The following is a 25,360-nucleotide window of genomic DNA, read 5'->3' as shown; positions in this document are numbered from 1 at the left end:
GTTATGGTCACTATCCTGTGAAGGATTCACCACCATATCTACTAGATCACACCATAGTTCCACGTCTAATAAGATGTAATCGATTCTTGACGGGCTACTTAACCTATTAAAGGTCATTGCCCCGTCAGGGTCAGAAGGGGTCCTACCATTAAGAGCCCTGAGGTTATGTTCTACAATGAGGGAATTAATCTGTATAACCCTTGGTGACCATTTCTTGATTGTGGGCAGAGACAGGGTCGGGATACCCCATCTGGAATCCACTTCCTCTATACCCAAGGGATCGTCACCATCTAGTGGTTCGAATGTACAATTAAAATCCCCTCCCACTATAATTTTAGAGGTGGGGGGGCAAGTTGCTAATGCCTGATCTAAAATGGATAAGGTACTTGAATTTATGTCCCCTATGGTACCTCTTGCATAGACATTAAATAGGTCAATCCTACTAGTTCCCCCCTCAAAAGAGATATGTTGGATATCACAACATCCTGAGACATGGGTGGTTATTTTAAGGTTCAGAGCGATCTTGATCCATACATGCAACCCCCCAGCTGGTCTACCCCTGCCCTTACTCAGAGCTGGTATGAAAAAAGTGGTGTAACCCGATTTGTATAAAGGATGGACACTCCATGTTTCCTGAAATATACATACATCGAATTGCTCGATGAAAACATTCCATTCAGGCAACACCAACTTTCTTTGTAGACCCGCCACATTCCAAGAAACTAGGTGTAGGCCTTTGTTATCTTTCAATTTTAAATCTGACGGGGATACTGCAGGCCTATCCATGACCAGCATGGTTTGAATACCTATGGGTTCTGGTTGGACTAGGTGGTCTATCGTCAAGGGGATTACAGTACTGTTAACCAAGGGGGTAGAGAGAGGGGTGGATACGTTCCCACCACTAGCAAATCCACTTATAATTGTAAGTCCTGTAGAAACAGGAACAGCTCCGTGGGCTTCCATACTCCTCTCACAAACAACGTTCTTAAGGCAAGATAATCCTATTGGACACCCACCGCCCCAATGGGGCTTTAATCTTCAATCACATTCAGCCAGACTAGAGAAGGTTTCAAACCTGTTTGACAACACTAAAGGGTTAGAAGGCTTCACTCTCACACCTCCTCTGTTAGAGATCCTATTAAAACTAGGAGGGATGTGATGCCACCCAAAAGGATCAGTGATTTGTTGGGTGTTTGAAGGGCCCGATAAGTAGTTCGGCCTATATGTGTCTGGTGGAATGGGCAATAGGGAGGGATGCTTAGATGGGACAGAAGGGGGAAACACCGATGATCTAGGGTAAAAATAGGTTAGTGCACGGGGAACAATGCCAATACTACCTATTTCAAGAGGCCACTCCAAAATATACTTAACTACACGAGGGTCTCTGAAATTTACTACCACGATGTCACCCGCAATGTTTTTCGTCGTACCGCCCACCCAAGGGAGACGTCTCACATGTAAAATCTCACCATTAAATTTCTCCTCGATAGGTCTATAACTATTGAGCCAGAACATGGTTTTGTTTTTTAACTCACTGAACCCTTCTCTTTTATCAACTGGTAAAGGCGGAACCCCCGTCAGAACAACCACCAGGGGTACAGATTCGGGGGGCAGATCAACTTGTGGCACGTACTTGGGGGCAAGCAAACCATTACTAGGGCCTTCCCTGCTATCCCGCAGAGTGATTGGGACAAGATTAATCCCCCCACCCTCCTTATCGTCTCGTTTGTACATCGGGACAGACACAGGCACAGACTGAGATACCGCCAACAAATTAGACGGCTCACCCGTAACCTGGGGTAGAGTGGGGAGGTGATTGAGGCGAATAGGTTCCGCCGCTATAACTTCGGTAACACTATCGAAACCCGCCTTCCCCTGCCCTGTTGTTGGAATGGTTTTTATGCTTATTATCGCTTCCAGGTCCATGAGTTTTTTCTCCACTCTTAATAAACCTTCAATTAGTGGTGAAATAAGAGACTTAATCACCTGGACCAGGGCATCCTGGCGAACAACCGAAGGAGAGGGAGGGGGGGAGGGAGATAACAAAGGGACGACAGGGGTAAAGCCTGGATTTAAGGAAGGCAAATCAGGTTCTAAAACATCAGGAGTCAATGGAGGAGCAGGGTTAGGAGTAGTTGTTGGTTCGACTCCTGGCCCTTTAGATAAGTTTAAACCTTTCAGTTCGTGCTTCCCAAACTCAGAACAGTTGTACTTAGGTTTAACTGAGACTCCCCCTTTCTTGCATCTTCTTTTAATGGGGGGAGGCCCAAATGACTTAGCCACTTTGAATGGCTTAGTGACCTTCTTAACCTGTTTACCAAGTGCTTGCACACTTCTAGTTACATCTGTAGGGGGGTCGGGATGAACGCTAACAAGTTTCTCTTGTAAGGGCAACTCTAAGGGTGATGAAGCTGAAATAAGAGCAGATTCCTTTTGCAAACAGAGATCGCGCGGTGGTGTAGGAGAATCAACCACAGCACCACCACTATCCCTTGACCGGGAAGGAACCTGCAGCAACAAATTATCAGAAGACCTAAGCTTCAAGCTTTCTATTGAGCGACGACGCTCTGATCTCCTTTTGTCCAAACAATTAACTAAATCATCCACTCTTAGCGCCTTTTTAAAATAAGTGTCCAGAGGGCCAGCTAGCATGACTTTCGTCTTCTCCTCGTTGGTACTACTAGGGGTATCAGCCATAATAGCCTTTTTGGTAGTTACGCAATAAGCGCACACAAATACAAGTGGTACCTTAACCAACTGATCAATAGCCGGGCCCAGCCCGGCCTCACTCGGTCTCTGAGGGCCTAAGAGGGCCCGCCCTTGTCCCGGGCTTCGCCCGCGCTGCGATCCGCGCTGCGGATCAGTGTGTGCTGGAAAATATTGTGACGTCAAGGGGCGGGTCCGGAGGAAGAGGCAGGCAGCAGCAGCAGGAAGCAGAGGGCTGCTGGGCCTCGCAGTCCTCAAAACGCTGTTTCCCCGTGCAAAAGGTCAGTCTTCCACCACGAGCGGCGCCCGCGAAGCGGGGGCCGCGAGCTTTAAAGCAATGACCAGGTGTCCAGGGGCGGGTCCGGAGGAAGAGGCAGGCAGCAGCAGCAGGAAGCAGAGGGCTGCTGGGCCTCGCAGTCCTCAAAACGCTGTTTCCCCGTGCAAAAGGTCAGTCTTCCACCACGAGCGGCGCCCGCGAAGCGGGGGCCGCGAGCTTTAAAGCAATGACCAGGTGTCCAGGGGCGGGTCCGGAGGAAGAGGCAGGCAGCAGCAGCAGGAAGCAGAGGGCTGCTGGGCCTCGCAGTCCTCAAAACGCTGTTTCCCCGTGCAAAAGGTCAGTCTTCCACCACGAGCGGCTCCCGCGAAGCGGGGGCCGCGAGCTTTAAAGCAATGACCAGGTGTCCAGGGGCGGGTCCGGAGGAAGAGGCAGGCAGCAGCAGCAGGAAGCAGAGGGCTGCTGGGCCTCGCAGTCCTCAAAACGCTGTTTCCCCGTGCAAAAGGTCAGTCTTCCACCACGAGCGGCACCCGCGAAGCGGGGGCCGCGAGCTTTAAAGCAATGACCAGGTGTCCAGGGGCGGGTCCGGAGTCATATTTTTCTTTCGGCCAAGAGTTACTCTTGCACCAAATTAACTAATCTGATTCCAAAAAGCTTCTTCAATTTACGTATTCCTCAAACCAGATAGTCCAACTAAAATATGCTGTGAGGACATTCATCTTTGAAAAACTACCCTTACAGTGTTTGCATAGATCTCTCTACCTGGCACTTACCGAGTAATGGCATAATAAATGCCTAAATGATCGAGCTTCCAATAGAACATCTTTAAATTCAAGGATTTTAGAAAAATAAAATGTCTTTGGCACCAGTAGCTGTTTACATGCTGTAGCATTCATTAATATGAAGTACTTTACATACTTCACAGCTTTTCTAACATCTTTCCACCATATTCAATTCTAGATCTAGTCCCTTCGATTTTGGGCAATTTACTGAATCCTGATGCCATCTTTTCCAACAATGAGATGAGCCTGTCAGATATTGAGGTCTACGGATTTGACTATGACTACACGTTGGCATTTTATTCCAAAGATCTGCACACACTTATTTTTAACACTGCTCGGGATCTGCTCATAGATGAACACAAAGTAAGTACGTTTTTATTTTTACATGTTTTGGTCTTGCATGTCTATGGCTCTGTGACACCTTCAAATATGTGTCATCTGTTTATGTTCAGATTCTCAATGTTATACATAGCATCTATATTTCTGTCAAATGCTGTACACCAGGGTAATTGTGTGGTACCACACAGAAGACTGTACTCTTGGTTAGACCACAATGCCATTGTCACCAAGCGGGGCCTAATTTACCTAGTCTTTTATGCCATTTGCTACAGTTTCTCTTAGCGTGGGGGGTTGAATGGTCACTAATTAGTAGTCCCATAGTTTAAAATTCAACTAGAGGTGTACAAAGATTAGAAACATTCCGTGGCCCGAGGTTTATAATTGCAGTCTGATATGGCCATTCATTATGCGTTTGTTTATGTAAGTTTGCATTGCCTAACCATGAAGTACACCATACCTTGAGCTTCGAATATATAAGCACACTCGTGTAGAGAAGTATTTTTGTACGGAAAAGCTGTTTTTAAGGAGATAAAATGTTGAAGTTAAGTGTCAGGAACAGAAATCTCGACAAAGAAAAGGTCCAAATTGTTCCTTAACCTTGGGCTCTGCTGCTTTCTTGACTACATCAACTAACCTATGCTTTAGTTTAGTTCCACACTTCATTATTCAATGATCCGCATAGGTCAATGATTGCTCTCAAAGTTAATCAGTACTTAAGTCAGGACTATGTCAAACTCCTTAGCACTGCTGCCATGCACCAAGATAGCATATTGATGAGAAATTATACTTTAGGCAAATGGTGCAATAATCTTTACAAAACTGTAACAGCAGATACTAAATGCAAAATTGTCATGCAAAATGCGTATCCAAGTCCTAGATGAAGTTAAATGCAGAGAATTGATGTATAAATAAATTAATTTGTTAGCAAGATGGTTATAAAATTGATCATGCTGAACTCACTGCTGGATTGATGGTAGAATCGAAGTATATCCATGCCCCTACTCAAGAAGGGTACCTGACCATGGAGTGGAAACCTTCTTATGACCAGTCCAAGTCATGCTGCCCCCCCCCCCCCTCCTTAACTAGGGTCCCAAGGCGCCAGCTGAAGTTGCTGTTTTAGTCATGGAGGACAACCGCTCTGCTGCAACTTTGTCTATTGATCACTGGAGGGCAAGTCTAAAGGCCCCATTGAGATTGCTGCCTTCATGGAGGACTGACCTGAGGAAAAACTAGCCCTGTAATCACCAGATTGTTGCCTTGCAGGCTTACTTTTCTGTTCCCCATTGTTGGAACTAGCCCTCTCTGCAGGGTCACCCCAAACATTTTATCTTTTTCCCTCTAGTTTTTGCTCAATTTATTTTTGTTGGCCTTGGGACTTTGTGCACATTTCTACTGCTAACCATTGCTAAAGTGCTTGTGCTCACTCCCTTAAATATGGTGTAATTGGCTTATACCTGATCGGCATATTTAATTTACTTGTAAGTCCCTTGTAGAGGGGTATACTATATAACCAGGGCCTGCAAATTAAATGCTATCAGTGGGCTTACTGCACTTATTGCGACACCCACTAAAGTAGCACCTTAAAACATGTCCCAGGCCTGCCATTACAGACTGATTACAGTTTGAAACTGCCAATTCGAAATGTCAATATAAACCCCTTGCAAAAAGAACAGTTGATGGACAGAATGCAGAACAAGGTCATACATTCACCCCACGACAGAAATCTGGGCCTAAATCCATCATTTTTTTGCTCAGCATGCCATTCCAGTTTGAACCCAGTCATATGCAAATCAGTCTTGACACTGTGCCCCATGGGAAGAATCCAGCCCGAACTGCCAGGCCAGGTCCTCCCTGGACTGAAAACAAGCATCCTAGGACCAGTTTTTTAGCTGGGTCTGAACTGGGGTGGCGAAGTGAGCTAAAGAAAGATGATGGATTCAACTCAGATCTGTGAATGGGGGTGAGTGTCTGAAAATTTGCAGCACTCCGTCCATCATCTCCTTGTGTTTGCGTTGTTTGCATTAAGTTGGCAGGGCATGCCCAGACGTGAGTCACTTGATCACTTTGCTTCTGGATTCAAGCTAGCTTGGCTGATGAGGGGTGTTACCCTGAAACCGGTCTCAGGATGCTTGTTTCCGGTCCAAGGAAGACCTGGCTTGGCAGTGCGGGCTGGACTGTTCTAATGAGGCACAGGGTCAAGACTGATTTGCATATAGCTGGGTCTGAACTGGGGTGAAGTGAGCTAGAGAACGTTGATGGATTCAACCCAGATCTGTGACTGGGGGCAAGTGTCTGAAAAGTTTCAGCGCTCCGTCCATCATCTCCTTGTATTTGCAATATAAACCCCTTGCCAAGCCTCAAACTCTCCTTTTATTGCATATAAATCATCCCTAAGGTAGGCTCTACGTAGCAGGGTCCATTGTATTTAAAAGGTTGGACATGTACTTTTAAGTTTTACATGGCCTGGTAGGGAAAAACTCCTACATTTTGTTTTTCGCTACTGAGAAGCCAACCTATCCCATAGGATAACACCGGGTTGCCTTATTACATTTAATAAGTGCTAACTTTTGATTAGGACCAAGTATTCAGTCAATATTTGGGATCTATGAAATTGTAAGGAAAAATCTTTTTTATTGGTAAAGTCGGATTTTTAATTACAATTTTGAAAAAGCCACTTTTAGAAAGTTGGCATTTTACTGCCCTTTGTGCCTGCAGCCCATTTTGGTTCACATGACTAGTATAACTGACAGTTAGACTTTGTGAATTCCTCCCCAGACAGTTAAACAATAGAAGGATTAGGTGTGTCTGAGTTGACCATCTGCTGGAAGGATGGTGGGGGGCGAAGCTGAGCACAGCCCCACTTGCAACTGAATAGGGTTTGCTTGCCTCCACTCAAAGGACCTAACACCTCAACATTGTCACTGCAGCCAGCTTGGAGCCAGGGTAGGGAAGGCAGAAAATTCCATGCACTTCAACGAGCCTTTCTAGAATCTTCTCTAACCTTACAGAAAAAGGGCACCAAGGGTAGAAAAATGGGACCTTCAGACCCACACCTCCGTTCCCTCCTGGACCTGCGAAAGGACACTCTGAGGGCTGTCCTTCTGTTGAGCATTCAACTTTACCCTGAGCCCAGGGCTACCAAAGTGACTCCAAGGGCTAGTATCCTGGCCGCCTGTTCAGAGCCACAGGGACACAAAAGGCTCACACGATCTTGAACCCGCACCTCAATCAAGCCTGCGTGAGTCCCGAATCCCCAAGTGATGTCCCAGCAGCCATGGTCCCTTGGTTGTAGCGTTAAAGGTGCCCAGATGGTCAAATCCCAAAACTGAGGACTTTAAAAAAAAATGTTAACAGGAGGAGACCGGGACCTTCCAGCTCGCCTACTCGCCTGATGTGCATCGCCGGTTTGGATTGACCTTGGGGTTTCTCCCCCATGTTCTTCTTCGCAGCAGAAATTCCTGTTCAGTGGTCCTTCGCCAAAAGCGTATCTGGCCTTGTGGAACGGTCTTTGGCTGCTACCCTCTGCCTCTTTCTACTAGGGATTTTCAAGTTCCAAAAAAGAGAGTCAATCAGAACGTAGAAATCTTCACTGCAGCATCGACTCAAGGCTCCCCAATGACGACGCTCCATCTTCGGATACCGCCTGCAGCCTTGCCCCACTGAACTTTACCTTTTCAAAACATTATTCTCAGAATTTCGTTTGAGTCTGAAAGTAAATGCTGACTTGGCCCAATCCACTTCTTGTATGCGAACTGCATTCCATCGTGGCGGCTATATTTTTAGACTTTGACCTGGTCTCGCGTGACTAGATGTCCATGGTTGGGGCTTTGATATTTTAGGTGCTAGTTTTTACAAAAAATTGTAAAAATTCAGAACTTTGTGTGAAATTTTGAGTGTATGTAATGGTACATATGGTCAAACGACATTACAGTGTAATACGCTTGCAAAAACTGTCTTGGGTCCAGCTCATTCATAAATCCTTCAGCTTAACCTTTGGTAGATATGGCTTTGAGCAGCATAGCTTAAACAACTGCACTAGTGGAAAGCATTTAGTAGCAGCAAACAACAAAATAAGAAAGTCACACAACATGAAGGGAATGCAAAACCCATTTATATAAATAGATTCTAGTGTTCATAATTTTTAGATTCCAAGATGAACAAATTCCAGTGGGCAGAGTCCTTACTGGGCATCAGTTGTCCATGGTGACCCCCAGGGTCTAGCAGTGAAGCATAGCGAAATCACCAGGCAAGAGAGTGTCTTCCCCTTGTGTAAGAATATTTAAAGGAGAGCAAGTTTCCAGAAGCCAGGGTGTAACTGATGAAGCCCTCTTGAAGCTGTATAGCCATTGGATGAAGTCCCACTGAAACCGTTGATTTTGACAGGAAATGCTCTAAGCTGGAGAAATTCAAATTTCGTGGCCACGGAAGTCTTCTTGTTATGGGATATCAATAAATATTAAAATATTTGTTTAATTGCCTCTGTAGCTTAGCCCAATCCAAAGGTAGCAGGTTTATTAATTTTTGTGAACTTTAGGGATGATCATAGGAAATGGCATTTGGTGGCTACGTTCCTCCATGTACCATTTTTAAACACTAGGGACCCTACCATTTGGGCTGTTAAACCTACGTAGGGCTGACTTAATGTTTAAAAGTAGGGTTCTTTCCTATCTAAAACGGATTATTTGGACAGGTTCACCTACAGGTTTAAAATCTGCAGGAAACGGGCTATACAGGTAGGCCTGAAACCATGCTTTCTTTGTCACTGTACAGGATAGTACGATTAGTGTTGCTGCCCATAGCTGACATTTTGTTTCATAACATTGGTGTATTTTTCTACACCAAATAATATGAATTTACAGTAGTGGTAAATATTTAAAATGGGGATTAACCAGTTTTACCGTGTATTATGAGTCCGAGCACGTACACTGGGGCCTGGACAGCCGTGCCCAAGCATGTAGGGTTAAAAACAAGCAATACCAGTCAAGGGGTAACCACACAAAAAGAAACACTTTCTTACAGTGACCATCATGTTTTGTAGGGTTTATGTGCACTTCCTTTCAGGAGCTCTGAAGGGTAATCCAGTGCATAGACCTAGCTGAGACAAACACTTTGATGGCATTATTTATTTTGACCCCACCTAGAGATCCATATTTATTCAAAGTGTAGGGCGTTGTGTCACCCAACCCTAAATGATCATTCTCTGCAGTCCCACTACATTTTAGGTGCTGCATCACTGATCTGCCTTGACTGTAACTGCTATGCAAACCCCTTACATTGAGGAACTCCACAGGGTGTCCACCACGAACCCCAAAGCAACCTCTTAGCACATTGAACTGAAATCTAGGACGGTGAGTAAATGCAATGATTTGCTGCAACTAGGCCAAGCACCCTGCTTTTCCCTTATATTAATACATATTTTACTTTTTGACAAATTATAGCTTTGACTTGACATTGATGTAGCAAACCGGATTTATTAAATCATGTGCACCAATAGAATGACATCCAGTCTTAACATGAATTTGTTGAGTCGGGCATCAAAGTTCAGTCAGCCTGTTATCTTTTACAGATCCCAGTTAAACAATTGATCATTTGGTCTCGATAGAAATGGTAAACATTAAATATGAACATGTTGAGGAGGTAAGTGCAACTAAGTAAAAATATTACTTTAGACTTTTTTAAATTCAGAAAGCAGAGTTAAAATGTAGAAAACTCTTTAAAGTAGCAAGCAAAGCTGTCTCATGTTAAACATTATAATGGTGACATTTTATTTACATTATTTAAATTAATTCCTCTTTGCACTGAACTACTGAAAGGTTCATGTCGGTTTAGTTTTTTTCAGCCCAGATAAACTGAAAAGACGTCACTCCTAGATGCATGTTCATAAGTGAAGATTTTTTGGCAGCGAACAAAAGAAGTCGAGGCGTGAGCGAAGCATATAAACCTCTTTTTTTTGTTTTTGTTTTTTTGTTTTGTGCAATGAATAAGATACTTATCTTCGAAAACGTTTTTCTGTTGGATACTCGAACTGTACATTGCTCACCTTGTGAATTTCCCCAGGTGGCAGACTAGATCCTCAAAAAACTCAAAAGCAATGCTCCTGCGCACCGGTAGGTGTTGCTGTGCGACTCTGCACCAAATGTATTCCACTCCGGAAGTGACAAGCAGAGGCGCATACAAGCGCCACCCAATTATGCTGATGTTGGTTTCTTTCGAAAGCATGTCTGTGCCCTTAGACATTGAGCTTATCCGTGAATTGGTAAAACCAATGTGCAGACTTCTAAATTGGGTTGTTTTTAGATGGAAAGCAGACCATTTCACAGGATGGGAAGATGGGAGGGCAGTGAGGAATCTTAGGTTAGAGTATCAACCAGAACGAGCTTTACTGTAGCTAAGGAGTACTTATTCTGATGCATACTTCTAACCTCCGATTCCTCGCCTTGTGAATAGATACAAGAGTAGTATCTCCCTTGGTGTTTGGTCTGTGGAATGGCTCAGTCTAACATGTCATGCAGGACCGAACGGGCAGTATGCCTATCCCAACGGACCTGGCTGTAAAAGCAGTAGTGCTTTGTAAACATGTGCACTGATGCCCATGTAGCAGCCTGCCAGATATTCAGGACAGGCACTCCGCATTTCAACTCGGTGTTAGCAGTCTTCGCTCTGATTAAATGAGCGCTCAGGCCATCTGGTGGCTGCTTCTTAGTCAATGCATAGCCAATCTGAATACGAGGACTATCCATTGTGTGATGGTCCACTTCTGCACCACCTTGCCTTTCTGTGCTCTAGAGAACAAAAAAGAGCTGATGAGCCCCCCGATGATTCTTGGTGCGACTATTGTAAAAGCTCAGTGCACTCATGGGGTCAAAATGATTAAAGCCTTTCCTTCCCTTTCTAAGGAATAGACGGAGCAAAGAAGGCCAGAAGAGTAATGGCCTGTCCAATTTGCAAAGGTGCCACTACTTTCATCAGGACCACACCTTGAATTCTTAACTCCAGTTTGTCTGGAAAAAAAAGGTGATGTAAGGCTGCTGGGCCATAAGGGTCTCAATCTCACTCACACGGTGTGCTGATATTATTGTAACCAGAAAGACTATTTTCAAAGTAAGGCGGTGCAATGGACATCTGAACGTCTTGAAGGGGTACACATCAGGAAAGTGAGAACTGAATTTAGGCCCCACTGAGGCATTTGGAAGAAATATATGTTGCAAACATTTTAGCAAACACACAACAATGGGTGATTTGGACAAGGATGGCTGGTCTGGCAAATGTGAAAAGGCAGAGAGCCAACAGGTAAACTTAAATCGGTGCCCACGGCCAGTCCTTACTGGGCCAAAGACAAAAGAAACAACCAGACATCCAACAGTTTGACCAGCAACTGATCCGTCGTGCAGATGTAGAAGGATGCCAGGCTGCTAGGATTTGATCAGTGACTTTGAGAGGGAGATCAAGGTGTGGATGTCAACTGCGCTGCTCAATCTCCACACAAGGAGGTGTAGGTTGTGCAGGCCTGGGTGCAAAACCATGCCCTAGTGATGTGAGACGATCCACCCGAAGCGGCAGCTTGATCGGGGGAGAAAGGCTAAGGCCCAGAAGTTCCACGTACCACACTCTCCTGGCCCAATCTGGACCCACTATGACGGCATGAGTCTAGTAGTTCCTGATCAGAACCCTAGACCGGAGAATTAGTGGCAGGAAGGTGTACAGGAGTCTGTGCTCCTCTCTATGCAGACTGCATTTCCGAAGGAGAGCCTTCTTGGAAACTCCCGAATGCAAAAGATTTGACATTTGCATTCTCAGTGTCGGCGAAAAGATCGAGCCAGGGTTCTCCCTATTGCTGGAAGACGCCCTGCAGCGGAGTTCATTCGGCCTGATGTTTAAAGATCCATGTTTTTGTAATAAAAGTTATACTGACCTCAGTATTTACCAGTATGTATTATGTAAATGTTCTATTTGCTGAAAACCAATAAAAACATACATACACAAACATATCTATATTCACATATATCACTAATTCAACGGAAATCTTATTATTGTAGCAAGCACCTCGCACTTTTGGTGGTAAATTGCTACCTTCCCAATTTTACACAAATTCTTTTAACTCTGATAATCTGAATATCCAGCACTTCTGGAAGCTTTTTCATAAGTAGTTTTTCTGATGGATATTCTAATTGCATATTCCTCACTCTGTAAATATCCCGAGGAGCCAGACTTAATCTAGAAACTCAAAAGCGATGCCCCTGCTCGCCGGCAGGTGGTGCCATGTGACTCCACACCAACTCCGTTAGACTCCGGAAGTGACAATCAGCACCACATATAGGCATCACCCATGCCCGCCAAAATCAGTTCCTTTATTTCTATGCCCTTAAATTCATCCAGTATGCAAGGGAGCATGTAGCCCCTCAGACTACATTGTTTAAACCTTGTTGGGGCTGTCCCAGATCTCCATGAGATGTGCCGCTGATGTTTAGGTTCAGCTTACTACTCCAAGGCTTGAGATGTCTGCTCCCAGAAGAATCCGAAAGCCATCGGAGAACATGATCGAAGCTCTACAAGGCAAAAAACTGCCAGACTCCACACAGGTCCTGCTCCCGGTCAAAATCAAGAGTGTAGACTCACTCCCGAAGTCGTTCTTGTGCCAGATCTTCACGATTGAAGTTTTTGTGAAAATCTAAGAAGAGAAACCGGAATTTCAAGCAGGACTCTTCCCCTTCATACCACCCTCATTCTCCATTACAATACAGTCACTGCACCAACCTTTTGGCTAAAACTCCAACCAGATTCAGTCATATGGAGACGACAATGGAGGTGACTGAGAAGAGTTTACCCCACTCTATGATAAAGATAACTGGTACATGGATCTACAGAATTCCGGTGGGCTAGGTACCTCACCAGATACTTGGTTGATTCCCTCCCCCTGCTCCCATCAGATCATCCAGGGATGAAAGTACATCCTTTGCCACTGTCAATGGAAGGGCTGCTGAAGTCCTTGACCTCCACCTCCCCACTATGGAGGTAAAATTAAATGTTCGTACTGAGGTCCTTCAGCCTGGCCAGGCTCCAACCGAACCTCTTCTACCCTTCAAAGAGGCCCTCAATTACACACTTTTGGGTACATCCCTTGTCCTGGCTCTCCGGTCAATCGTCAGGTGACCGTGCCAGGCAATCCTGAGTTTTCAACCCAGTATCCAACTCCTGATAGTTTTTTGGAGCAGGAGTCTACCAGCAGAGTAACTCCTAAAGCCTTTCCAACTGCTCCTCCTGACATAAATATATGGAATCCTTTGGCAAGAGAATGTTTACATCAGCCAGCCTTCCCTTGAGGTCACTCAACAGAAAGTAGATGCCTTCTACGATGTTACACACATGCACTCTGAAAAATGGTTGGGGAGCTCTTACTGGCTGTCCCAGGAGATTTACGGGCTTCCTTGGTCTAAGACATTCAGGATGGCCCAGATAGGGCCAAGTTCGGCATCCGTATGGTCCTAGACACCATTGATTTTCTTGGAATGGCTACTATGACCAGCGTGGTGCTCTTGAGCTATGCATGGATAAGATCCACAGGCTTCTTCAGGGATGTCTAGGAATCCCTAATGGACGATCTTGCATATGTTTCCGTCTGTTTGGGGAAAAGGCAGCCTTGGGCCTTGTGTGTTTTAAAGAGAGCCGAGTCATGGCATGCTCTTTGGACCCTTTGTCACCAGTCAGACAGCTCCCTCCACCCTCCCAAGAGTTTCACCCTTTTCAGGGATATACCAGGGATTGGTGTATCAATTATGTCGGGCTCCACCGCCCATACAACAGCACTGTTGAGGTCAGGGCTCACAGCCCTTGATGGCCTTGTCATTGTCTGTTAGGCTCATAGCCCAACTGACAACGACCAGGCCATCAAGGGCAGCGAACGTCCCAATACCTTGCCCCACCGGCAACAACTTGAAAACCTCTTTAGTGCGTCCTTAGCGGCACACAGCCATCCAATAAGAGGCAGGGTCACCCACTTCCTTCGGGGATGGCAGAGCATCACATCGGGCATGTGGGTTCTTCAGGTTGTCCAACAGGGCAATGACCTGCAATTAAATTTCAATCCACCGCATCTGCCAATCACATCACATCAGAGCAGCATTCGTGAGACCATCTGTGTGTTTTGTGGCAGACGGTGCAGGCTGTTTTAGCCAGAGGAACCACACGGAGGTCTAAAAATTTCCGACATGGGAGTGAGCCGATCCCCTAGGCCTATTCTTTTTTTTTCTCTGCATTCTAGGACTTGTATTTTCTTTTTATGCGCATGACTACATTAACTAAAAGGGGAAGAACAGTCATATTGGGACACAAAACTATATTTAAGCCTGCATCTTGGGGGAAAAAAAAGAACCTATTCGGCCTTTCTACCTAATGCATTTGAGTTTCCGGAAGAAGTTGGAGGACCACACCCCAGTTTATAGAGTCACAGATTTTTCACACCAAATGCTGGGGTTTAATTCAGCACCGTTTTACATTTTGGCTAATTGGCATTTTTTTTCTCGCCGAGTATCCATTGTAAGTAAACAAGTTGTGAAAGCTCCGCCTGCATGAATTATACTACGCACTTGGAGCATGTGGATTTTGCTGCGGATCTGGTTACACACATTTTATATATAGCCGTGCCCTTTAGACTGCATCGCCGCACAGTAAATAAATACCTGCCATCCACTGAAAGCAGCAAATGTAATCGGTGGAAGGAAACAATCGATACAGACAACCAAGAAATGCAAGCAGATTTATTTGAGGAAATAGAAAAACTCTTTTTGATCCCCCTTAACTGATCCTGAGCCCTCCTTTTCCCCCCCCAAGGCACATCGCACTTTTGCGTCCGTGAATTTGAGAAAATAGGGTGAGTTCATGTGCATCTACGCTGCTGCGTAGGGTAAAAGCAAATTCAAAACCTGCCCATTGGAAAGTATATTTGTATTGTAATAGTTGTAAGTGCATAACATGGATTAACTATTTTTGCAATTGATTTCTCTTATTATTCCTCTTTTCACCGATGTCATTTATGCCTTTTATACAGCATTACTTTACACACATTTCTGCCCTTTCAGATTGCTAACACACCAGCATATATTTGCTGCCGACTCGAACCTGCTTATGCATTGTGACAACAGTCATGCAACACTGGGTCGCGTGCTGCCTAGATCCAACCACTTGCCCCTTCCCCACATTTCCTTGAAAAACAGCCATACTTTGAGGTGCGCTCCAATTGCAGTTCTGTGACAGTAATTGAATGTCCTACTTTTTTACTCATTGTGCATTGGGGAAGAAGAGTGGATTTTGACTTCTCTGTAATGTTGGACTGCCCTCACATGGCGTTCTATCCTCCCCATCGTGCACTCTAACACCTCAACCCTCCATTATCAGTTATGTGATGCATCAATCTGCACCCCTTCTCAAATACGTCAGCAGGGCGTCCCAGATTTCCTGTGGTCGGGAATTCAATGGCAGGAGCTCTGCTTTGGTAGTCAGTTATTCCCTGCAATATGTTAGATCGTTCACGCGGTCTTTGAATTTTGTGGCTCGTCCTCTGCTCCTTTGTAATGCTACCCTGCGTTTTGCCAGGAGCAGTCCCAGTGAGCTAAATTTCCTGTGGTTGGCCAGCTGTTCTTCTGTGTAGCCTAAGAGTGCCATGACCGGAGTAAGGGAAATGGGGACTCTCGCCATTCAGGACAATGCTGCCGCCACCTCCATCCAATACCGGTGTATCGCTCCACACTGCCACGCGAGGCTTAGAAAGCCAGCTCCCTCTTGCCCGCCTCTATCACAACAGTCATCTGGTTGTAATTTCTATAAAGTCTTGCCGGTGTGTAATACACACGATGTAGGAATTTGAAATGTAGAATGCTCAGCCGGCTACTTGCGGTCATCATGCCCGTCTCTTTGCTGCAATAGAGCCATTGCCCATCAGTGAGTGGTATGTCAAGCTCTAAGCCCCAGCCTTTTGAATGAGCCAGTCTGTGGGTCAGGTCGTTCTGTGAGGGCGGTACGGTAGAGCCTGGAAATGCGTGTGCCGGTCCTGGCACTTGCAGTAATCTGTGCAGTGTATCTAGTGTGGGGGGCTTGTGGGGAAAGGTAGGCGGAGCGGTTCTGACATCATGTCTGATTCTAATGTATAAAAAGATTTCCAGTGGTGTGGCAGCTCCTTCATTCATCAGTGTGTCCCGATCTTTAAATAATCCCTCCTGATAAAGATCACCCCAGATGGCAATCCCCCTCTTCCGCAGCATGCTGCGACAGGAGGTCTCTTGAGTGACTGGGATCAAATGATGGTAAGGGAGAGGCAATAATGGGGAGTATAATAGGGCTGTACTCATCTTTCTAGATAACGGTCACCATGCAAGGTTGGTACAGGCTACAGTGGAGTAAATAGAGTCCTCACCAGGAACCCTAGCAACCAAAAAAGAGGACGTTGGTAGGGGGATCATGTATCCTTGCTCAATGGCCAGGTGGGGCATGTAAGGCGGTGGTTTAAGCCAATAGGTCGCTTAGTGGGTCTGGGCACATAAATAATATAACTCCATATCCGGAGCCTCGAATTCCTCTTGCGAAAAAGGCAGAGTGAGTGTGGTCCATGCCTCCCCATGCCAGTCTAATTAGCTGAGTTTGGAGCGTATGGAAAAAAGAGTGTCCGGGCGGTAGGGTATGTTGAGGAAAAGATATAGCAGTTTATGCAATATTACCAATTTAATGAGGAAAATCCGATCCGCTAATGATAAGGGAAGTGAAATCCAGAAAGATATCGAGGTCGTAATTGAAGTAATGGCAGTGCCATAATTTGCTCGCAGCCTTTCCTCCCTGCCCCTGGAGATCACCACCCCCAAATATTTTACCTCGGAGTCAAGTTTTCTTGTATGTTTTCGTTGTGAGCTTCTTGTTTACTCAGATGTTGGGATGTTTACTTTGTTTGTTTTAGGGTAGTGACCTTTTCATTGTTCATTTTGGTCGGTTTCATTATTTGAAAAACTTTAAACACTCCATTTTTACGTTATACGTCTTTTGTGCATTTTAGGTAATTCCTCATTTAGGGTAATGCTCCGAAACAACTAAATATGCAGTACGTTTTTTCCATTCTGCTGAATTTCAGAATTACTACACATTTTAAATTATTACTTGGTACCCCAGAAGCAGTGGAAACACGAGGAATTTACGAGAACCCGACATTGGCCGTTAGCAATCACTAACGGCTTTACTGGGAAGTGACTGAGGGCCACGCTGATAGAAACATTTGCATTAAAAGTGCCATGAAATGTGCTACTAAAAGCATTTGGCCAGAGACATTCGAATAATCGAGTGAGAGCGAAGGCAGACCTCAAATGGCCAGAGGAAACCAGCCTGCTGGTGTCAACAAGTAGGTAGACCTGCTGTTTGTGATTTGACGAGGGTTCTTTGTTTGATTACTCCCAGTATTTACTTATGTACCACTCTATCATTCTTTTTGGGGTTTGCACTGTATTGTTAATTAATATTATTATATTATCATTGTTACACTTGCTAATATATAGATGACATGAAGAGGTGAGACTCCCACAGACTTCTTGTTACAGAATGTTTTTCTTTAGTGAACAGAGCTATTCGTATGTTTCAGATCATATCTTATGTTGCCCCTGTTCATAGACTATAGAGGCATTCCCATTATAACAGAAAAAGAAACTTTCTAACAACTGGACGCTTCTTGGGATTTCTGCAAACTGTCCCCCCTGTAGCTCCTGATTCGAGCAGCTGCCGAATTTGGTCACGCTCTCTCTAAAGCTGGTTGACTTTATAAGTGTTCCCCCCCTTAATTTAATCTAATTTATATCTGATTGGTAATCCATCACAATTTGAGATCTGAAGAATCTGAGACCTAAACAAATTCTAACGTTACTCATTTGAGTGACTTGGGCTGGGTCTCTTTGACTCTAGAGCACCGTGCATTCAGTCTCCATATGTTGGAGGGACTACGATATGGACTGACTGGTGAGCCTTGTCCTTTGGACGGAGTATTCTTGTGGTACTTAAAACTGTCTCTGATCCTACCTTGACTAATCTAGAGAAGACTTTATGTATGTAGTTTACTTGGAGAAGCTGTACTACATTTGTAACTAATTTTTTTTTTCCTGCTCTAGTATCCAGAAGAACTAAGGAAGTATGAATATAATCCACATTTTGCCATACGCGGACTTCATTATGATGTTCACAGGGTAGGTCTCAGTGTGCTTTATATTATGTCGCTGTACTACTAACATTTAAATGGTGCATGTTTAAAAATATGCCCTTTAATACATAAATTTAACAATATAAGTTATGATAAATCTGTGCTAAAGTATCGTTTGAGTGCTTTGTAGACATTCTGTTTGTATCCATTCATCTGGCACAAGCAGGAACTAATTTCCTTCTTGTTTTGTGATAGTATGAGTAGTGGTTGTAAAACATTTGATTATTTTGGATCGGTGACTACCCACCTCAAGGTGTAATCCAATCTTTGTCAATGTGAACCCTCAAAGTCACTAAATTAACATGAGCTCAACCCCTTGGTAGCTATGGCCCAGAACAGGCAGGCTTATCTTCGGACAATGTGTAAAGATTTATGCAGTACAAAAAAAGTAATAAAATCAAAATGTAAAACAATTCCAAACCAAATTAGAGAATAGGGTAAAATGTAACTAACAAAATTACAGCACAATTACAAAAATCCAATAACAGTAACCAGAGATATGGCTTTTCAAATGTTTAAGTAGAAATAGCGCCAAAAAGCACAAAGTGCCAGTGATAGTCAATGGTTGTGGTAGACCCGGGACCTTGGCACAATTTGAGGCTTACTGCAGTGCATGGGTCAAATACACCAACTTGGTTAGTCCTGAGCCATGATATTGCCTTCTAACTTAGGGCCAGATGCATCAAAGGGTTTTACCTATTTTGTGTCTACTTGAAAAAGCTTCAGTATATAGGGGTAGCAGTCCTTTAAGTTTCAATCCACCACGGGAGTACACTTCTAAAGCCCCCACAACATCAGGGGAGGTACTTAACGATTCCTACTACATGAGGCAGAGGCTAAGAGCATGCCACTGGTCAGCTGGGTACTTACTGAAAAAGGTCTCTTATAGCTGGTTGTATCCCTGTACCTTGAATAGGAGGGCAGCCAACTGACTGTTGCATCCACTTCTTTGATCTGGGTACAAGAGAAAGCAGGTTCAGACCTTCAGGGTTTCTCTCGGGTCCCAGACAGTAGATCCAGTACTCTTTTTTGATCTTCTCCAGGAACAGGAGTGTTCGCTAGTGGGTGCCTGGAGCTGCCACTAACTAGTGGGTGGGAATGACTCCTGGGAATGCAGTAACCACTGGGGTAAAAGTTCCTGGGGCCAACCCTGCTGACTTTGGGCATTTTCAAGATGGCAACATTCTCTGGCCACCCTAAAATTGGGCTCTGTGGGCTGTGTTTGTGGAGTGTACTATTGTATTTCTAGTGTCCTCCCTCTTCTAACACTAAAATTGAGTTTGAGGCAACTACTGTAGCCACAATAAACCCAGAGACCGAAGTCTGGTAGGACAAAAACAGAGACTGTCCACAACCATGCAGTGGATCCACAAGAATTGTCTTGAAATCTTCTCTCTTTTCCAGGGTGCCCCAAGGGTTGTATGTAAACCAAGAGACATAAGCTTGGTATGACAAAAGCTAAGTCCTTCAGTAACCAGACAGTGGATCCATTAAAATTGGTTTGGCAACCTGTCCTCTCTACTTTCAAGAGTGCCCAAAATCGTATATGTGAACCCAGCCGACCTGTTAAGCAGGATTTGACACTTTAGTGTCAAAAAGGATACCCAAAGCCCCTACCCTGCAATTTCTGTGGGGTTCAAAAGAATCATCTCTGCCTATTCAAGATAGCCTATTGTTTGTTCCTGAGAGACTTTTCACATATATTTACACCTATTCATGGCTAATTACTGATTGCAAGAGAGCCAATGCAATTAGCCGCTAGGAACTGGGAAAAAGTAACCGCCTAAAAATTCCTTTTCCTTAATATTTATTAAAGATCCAACTTCACCATTGAATTGGATTTTTAATAGCTATTTAAATAGTTGTTAGAGTATTTTCTATTTGGTCCCATGCCCCAAATGCAATATTACTATTTTAATCTGTTCTCTGGTTTTCTCCGTAGGACAGCTGTGCCTGCCACACTGGAAATTGCTTTTCAGTGCTAGTCACTGTAAGGACATTTTAACATTGCATTTCTGCATGTCCTACTTTTAAATTCTATGCACACTGCCTTGTGGGCTGTAAAGCCTATATATCGGTGACCTATTAATATGTATTCAGTAGATTTTAATCTGTTAAAAGGGTTTCTTTTTACAGTTAAAAATGCATTTTTTACACGGCTACGCTCAAGATACAGTGGTAGTCCTGAAGCCATGTTTGCACTGCTACTGTAGTTGATGGCACAATATGTGCTGCATTCTACTAGTGCCATTTAACTTCCAGGCCCTGGGTACACTTTGTACCATAAAGGGACTTGTAGTATGCCAATTCAACCCTGTTAAAAAAAAAAAAATGGAGCTTAGGCACTTTACTACTGGGTAGCAGGGGTGAAGTGCACAAAGTTCTAAAGCCAGCAAAAATATTAGGTCAAGCAAAAGGCAAAAAAATCCAGGGTGACCGTGCAGAAAAGGCTGATTTCCTACAGTGGTACACTAATGTTTGTTTTGAATGATTCCATCTATTAACAGTGCTTGCATATCACAGATGTAAATAACCTGCTAGGAGTAGTACATAATATTAGTTTAATTATTTTTTTGCATTGAGAGTAGTATCCAAACACTGGCAAAGACAATAGGTCTCATGACATGACAGGCTAGCAATCTTGGAAAAGGGAGAGTGAGCAAGGCGACATGCACTCCCATGGAGTGCTGAACAAGAAATAACAAATAATTCTCTGAGATATACAAATAGAACTCTGTGACACTGAAGTGCTTTTGGGTGGGACAAACATCATCCAGCCATGAGCAAGGTGCTGCCCCAAAGCCCAGTCTGTTTGTTATGCACTGGAAATAGTATATCTGCGTAAACCGCTAAGGCTGTCTATCTCAGAAACCAAATAATACATAATCCTCCTATAAACCACCCATAATAGATACAAAATTCATGACAAGCATGTTCAAATCCAGGTTTCTATTTCTTGATGCCTCCTGTGGGTGCAGAATGACTAGTTGGTGCCTGGGGCTAGGACCAAAGGTCAAGAAAGGCAGGCAACCACACCATTATTTTTTATTACACCGATTCCTAGTGTCTATTGGCTCTCTGCCCTCAATAGCAGGAAGGTAGAAGGGGAATCTTCCCTAAAAGTGATGTAAGGGTAGGTGCCTGGGTCTGAGGGATGCAGTCCTGTGCCATGATGACATCCCATTCCGTTTCTCATGTTTTATGGGCTGGTGGGCTGTGTCGAAATATTAAAGGAGTGGTGTGTGGCACTGGACAATCTCGGCGTTGGGCAGCAGACCAGGGCACAGGCATCAATTCTGCCCTGAGTGGTCGATCACCCTTCTATTTCCAGAAGTTAACTAAGGAAACAAATGCTCACAAGCCTAACCCATCTAATGGCATTAACTCTCACGTGGGAATCATATAATGAAGCATTGTCTGTCGGGCACAACACATATATAAGTATTTCAGCTGCATGTAGGCAGATTAATGAATGCAGAAATTATTTTGCAAATGAACTAAAACCTGTTTTGCATTTATTTTTCCTTAGGCGCTACTAATGAAGATTGACGCGTTTCATTATATTCAGCTTGGAACCGTTTACAAGTAGGCAAAGAATGTTGTCTAATTCCTTCTGTAGAGAATCCAATCTTTTAGGTTGCCATTCAATAACCACTTGCAGACCATGGTGGATGAAGTGCACCTTAACACTGACAAGTCACCGCTCAGAAATGCATGAAGAGTAGTACCAGTGTCCATGGGTTCAAGTGTGTATATCAGAGACACGATTGAGTGTCCTGAGTTTTGTTTAGAGCAAGAGTCTCCAACCTTTTCTGTAATAACAGCGAATGTTACTGCCATAGAAGTTCACATAAATACAATTGACATAAAAAACTGTAAAAATGGTAACACCAATACCATAAACTAGCATTTGCAATGCAATTAGTCTCGCCTTTTGAACCTTATAAGTATTCAGAAATTGCAACACATTATCTTTGGTGCTACAACATCTGCTGTTCTTTAACATGGAAGCTTCGACACTATTAGGCACATTATAGCACTGCCTATAGAAGTACTTATTTAAATGTTATTTTTGTACAAATGTTAGTTTGGACTTACTTATCTGAAGGGCTTTCATACATAAAATCTTACATAATAAGCAAGTCAGGTGTGTTCAAATAAATAAAAAATAAACTGGTAGTACAGGAAGCAAATAGTTTGGAGGAGTACAATGTCTACAAAGCAATCCTAAATTTCTTTTTTAACAATTTCCAAAAACAAACTGTGAAGAAATTAACGCGTTCCTGTATTGGTACGCTAGAATATCTGTAACGGTATATAAATGTGGAGACACCCAGACCAGGCAAAGAGATCTGCACTTGGCTTCATTCTGTGCCTGATGTGCAAGGCTGCGGAAGTCCAGGCCTGGAAGCTGCACAAATGCACATGCCAGTGTTTCTGTCAATCAACGAGGAACACACCAGATGAAAAAACAGACCTGCAGTTCTGGTCCCCTGGCCTGGGATTAAAATGTAATTTCTGAATTTCGAGAGCAGGAAGGAGCCGATAGATCGATGCAGACTAGAATTTAAAAGCGAACGGTGGGTGGCGAGATCGTGTTCCAGCATCTGGCGAGGAGACGAAGGCAGGGCAAATGAAAGCTTTTCCAGGGCGGGGTTTTTATGGTGCTTGCTGTGAAGCTATGCTGGCCCTCAGTTCCATACATGGTAGCTGTGGCCCCCCTAAGGAACCGGCAGAGGGCAAAGAATCTGCTCATTTGCGGTTCATATACAAGCAGTCCTGACATGATTCCATACACCTTCAAGCCATCACTGGCAATATTTGGTGCTTTCTACATATAAAAGAGCTAAATGAAAAAAATCAAAATAGAAGAGCTTAATAATGTGGATGCTGCAACCCACAGATGCACCTCTCACATCTTGTACACAATTTCGAACATTATGTGCCTAGCAATCAAACATGTTTAATTCAGCAAAAACTGTGAAAATGAGGCTCCCAACATGCACTATGATTGCAGAGGCCAGAGGCAGGAACCCAAGTTTATAAGCGCATGTTGAACGGTTGGTGTGTTACTTGTCCAGTGTGCAATGGTTGAAGTATGCAGAGACTCGGCGTGAGGAAAAATCCCAATTGGCTCCTTTTGTCACCACTGAGAGCAGGGGAAACCCCCTCTGAACAGCCCTGTTCAGCATGCCAAGAGCGAAGCCGTGCCCAAACATATTTGCAATGCATTTCAAAGAATCGTCCGCCATTGTCCCAGCTGCTTCAAATGAGAAAGCAGGCACGGCGCGCTGAATGTAAGTAAAGCACGTCGTGCCTTCAGCAAGAGAAACTCAATAAAGGAAATAGTGCTTACACACTTGAGAACACACACCGTGTAGTAAAAGTGCCAGTCGCCATGGAGATTACAGATGAAGACTAGGCGTTAGTAAGGAGGGACTAACAAGCCTCTTTATGAAACAGGCGCCAGCAGTTAGGAAGGACACTGACACAAGCCAATGACAAACATGGGTGGAGAGTGGGCGGGGCTTTTCTTCCATACTCCACTACAGCAGTCTCGCTTAGCAGCGCATGCGCACTGACTCAGGCTCGACCTCAAAATGTGAAGCTATTGCAAGGCCATTTTGAACAGTGCTTAATCAGTAGACATTGCTTGTGTTAGGATTACATAAAACACGCTATTGCCATATGCCTTATACTTCTGAATTCTAGTAACGAATTAGCACCTCGTTGGGGAGGGCCATTAGGTTTGGGGGTATAACTGGAGCATTCACTGTAAATCATCCCAAGCTACTAATATTAGCGTTGTAAATGCGACCACTTCAGATAACTGACATTAGTGGCTTACCATATGAAAGATTACCAGCAGTGATCATCTCAGTTCAGCAGGCAAAGTTACAAGCAGTAATGTACAAAGGCTTTGTCAATATGGAATGCCTCTATGTGCGTAATTCATAACAGCCATAGCTGCAGTTCCCCTGGACCAAGGTAATACTATAAGTAATAAGGCTCTCAAAACGATGTATGATTCACCACTCAAATATCAGATGTAAATATATTTTGGAAATTCAACCATTTTTTAGCTTATATGTATTAAAAGTACATACAGTGCCAAATGCACACTTTTCAGTTTTGGTATACCTGTATTAATTTAACCAAGCAAAAGCTTTAATTTAGATTTGTTTGCACACAGGAGAGCCACTTGAAGGTAGCTGGAGAGCTACCAGTAGCTCACGAGCTACTCGTTGGAGGTGCCTGGTTTAGAGTCTCTTGGGAAACTGTTTTAAAACGCACTTATCACAGTGACCATGCAAGGCACAGGTGTGGGTATTTTTCTGATTCAGCTTTTCAACACATCGGTCCCGATTGCGAGTCCGGCGGAGCAAAATGACTCCATAGTGTCATGCGTTTATCTGGCTCGGCGTGATACAAGTATTTCCACCACAGGATCAATCACATGCAAAGTAGCCACGCGTGGAAACATTTGGACTTACTGCGCTGTAAACCCACAACCTGTATTTTGAGTTGAGTGGTAACTCTGTAGAAACGAAGAATTGGCGCCTAGATTTAACTCCAGCTGAGAGCAGGTGGAATTCCTTGTCCAAAGGGAAATTTAAGGTTCAAATGAAAAATCACAGACCAGAAGGCACCACACTTTATGCATGATAGATAGCAAGTATACAATGAAGAATGTACGAGACCTATTGTTTCAGTTTAAAGAAAAAAACTAAATAAAGACATACACATATTTGTAAAATGAAATAAAAGTTACCTGTAGAAAAATTCTATTAACAAGACCAAAAATATTTGTATTGAAATCTTTCTGGCCATTCAGCTTGTTTAATTGGTCTTATTCCCACCTATAATCTTCAGCACCAATTGAAACGTTTAATAAACCTTATCCTTGCATTACCAAACACCCACACATCTAAAACATTAACTCACATTTGTAAGTCATTTACACATCACTATTAATGATATTAATGGCACGTATGGTATGGTGCACTTTTTTCTGTCTATTTATTGTTCTTGGACATT

The 25,360-nt window shown here is 43.8% G+C and overlaps 1 protein-coding gene across 2 annotated transcripts in view; it reads left to right on the top strand.

The window, feature by feature from the left end:
• NT5DC3 (5'-nucleotidase domain containing 3) overlaps positions 1-25,360 on the top strand; it is a 402,542-nt gene that overhangs the window by 61,431 nt on the left and 315,751 nt on the right. For both annotated transcript variants that reach the window (XM_085653247.1, XM_085653246.1), the window contains exons 2-4: positions 3,941-4,125; positions 18,234-18,308; positions 21,852-21,907. In XM_085653247.1, coding sequence (XP_085509373.1) covers positions 3,941-4,125; positions 18,234-18,308; positions 21,852-21,907 — 316 coding nt within the window. The remainder of the gene's footprint in view (positions 1-3,940; positions 4,126-18,233; positions 18,309-21,851; positions 21,908-25,360) is intronic.

The sequence above is a fragment of the Triturus cristatus genome, chromosome 4_1 (assembly GCF_964204655.1).
Source record: "Triturus cristatus chromosome 4_1, aTriCri1.1, whole genome shotgun sequence".
NCBI lineage: Eukaryota > Metazoa > Chordata > Amphibia > Caudata > Salamandridae > Triturus > Triturus cristatus.
The sequence above is the reverse complement of the archived record's forward strand: the minus strand, read 5'-3'. Positions and strand labels throughout refer to the sequence as shown.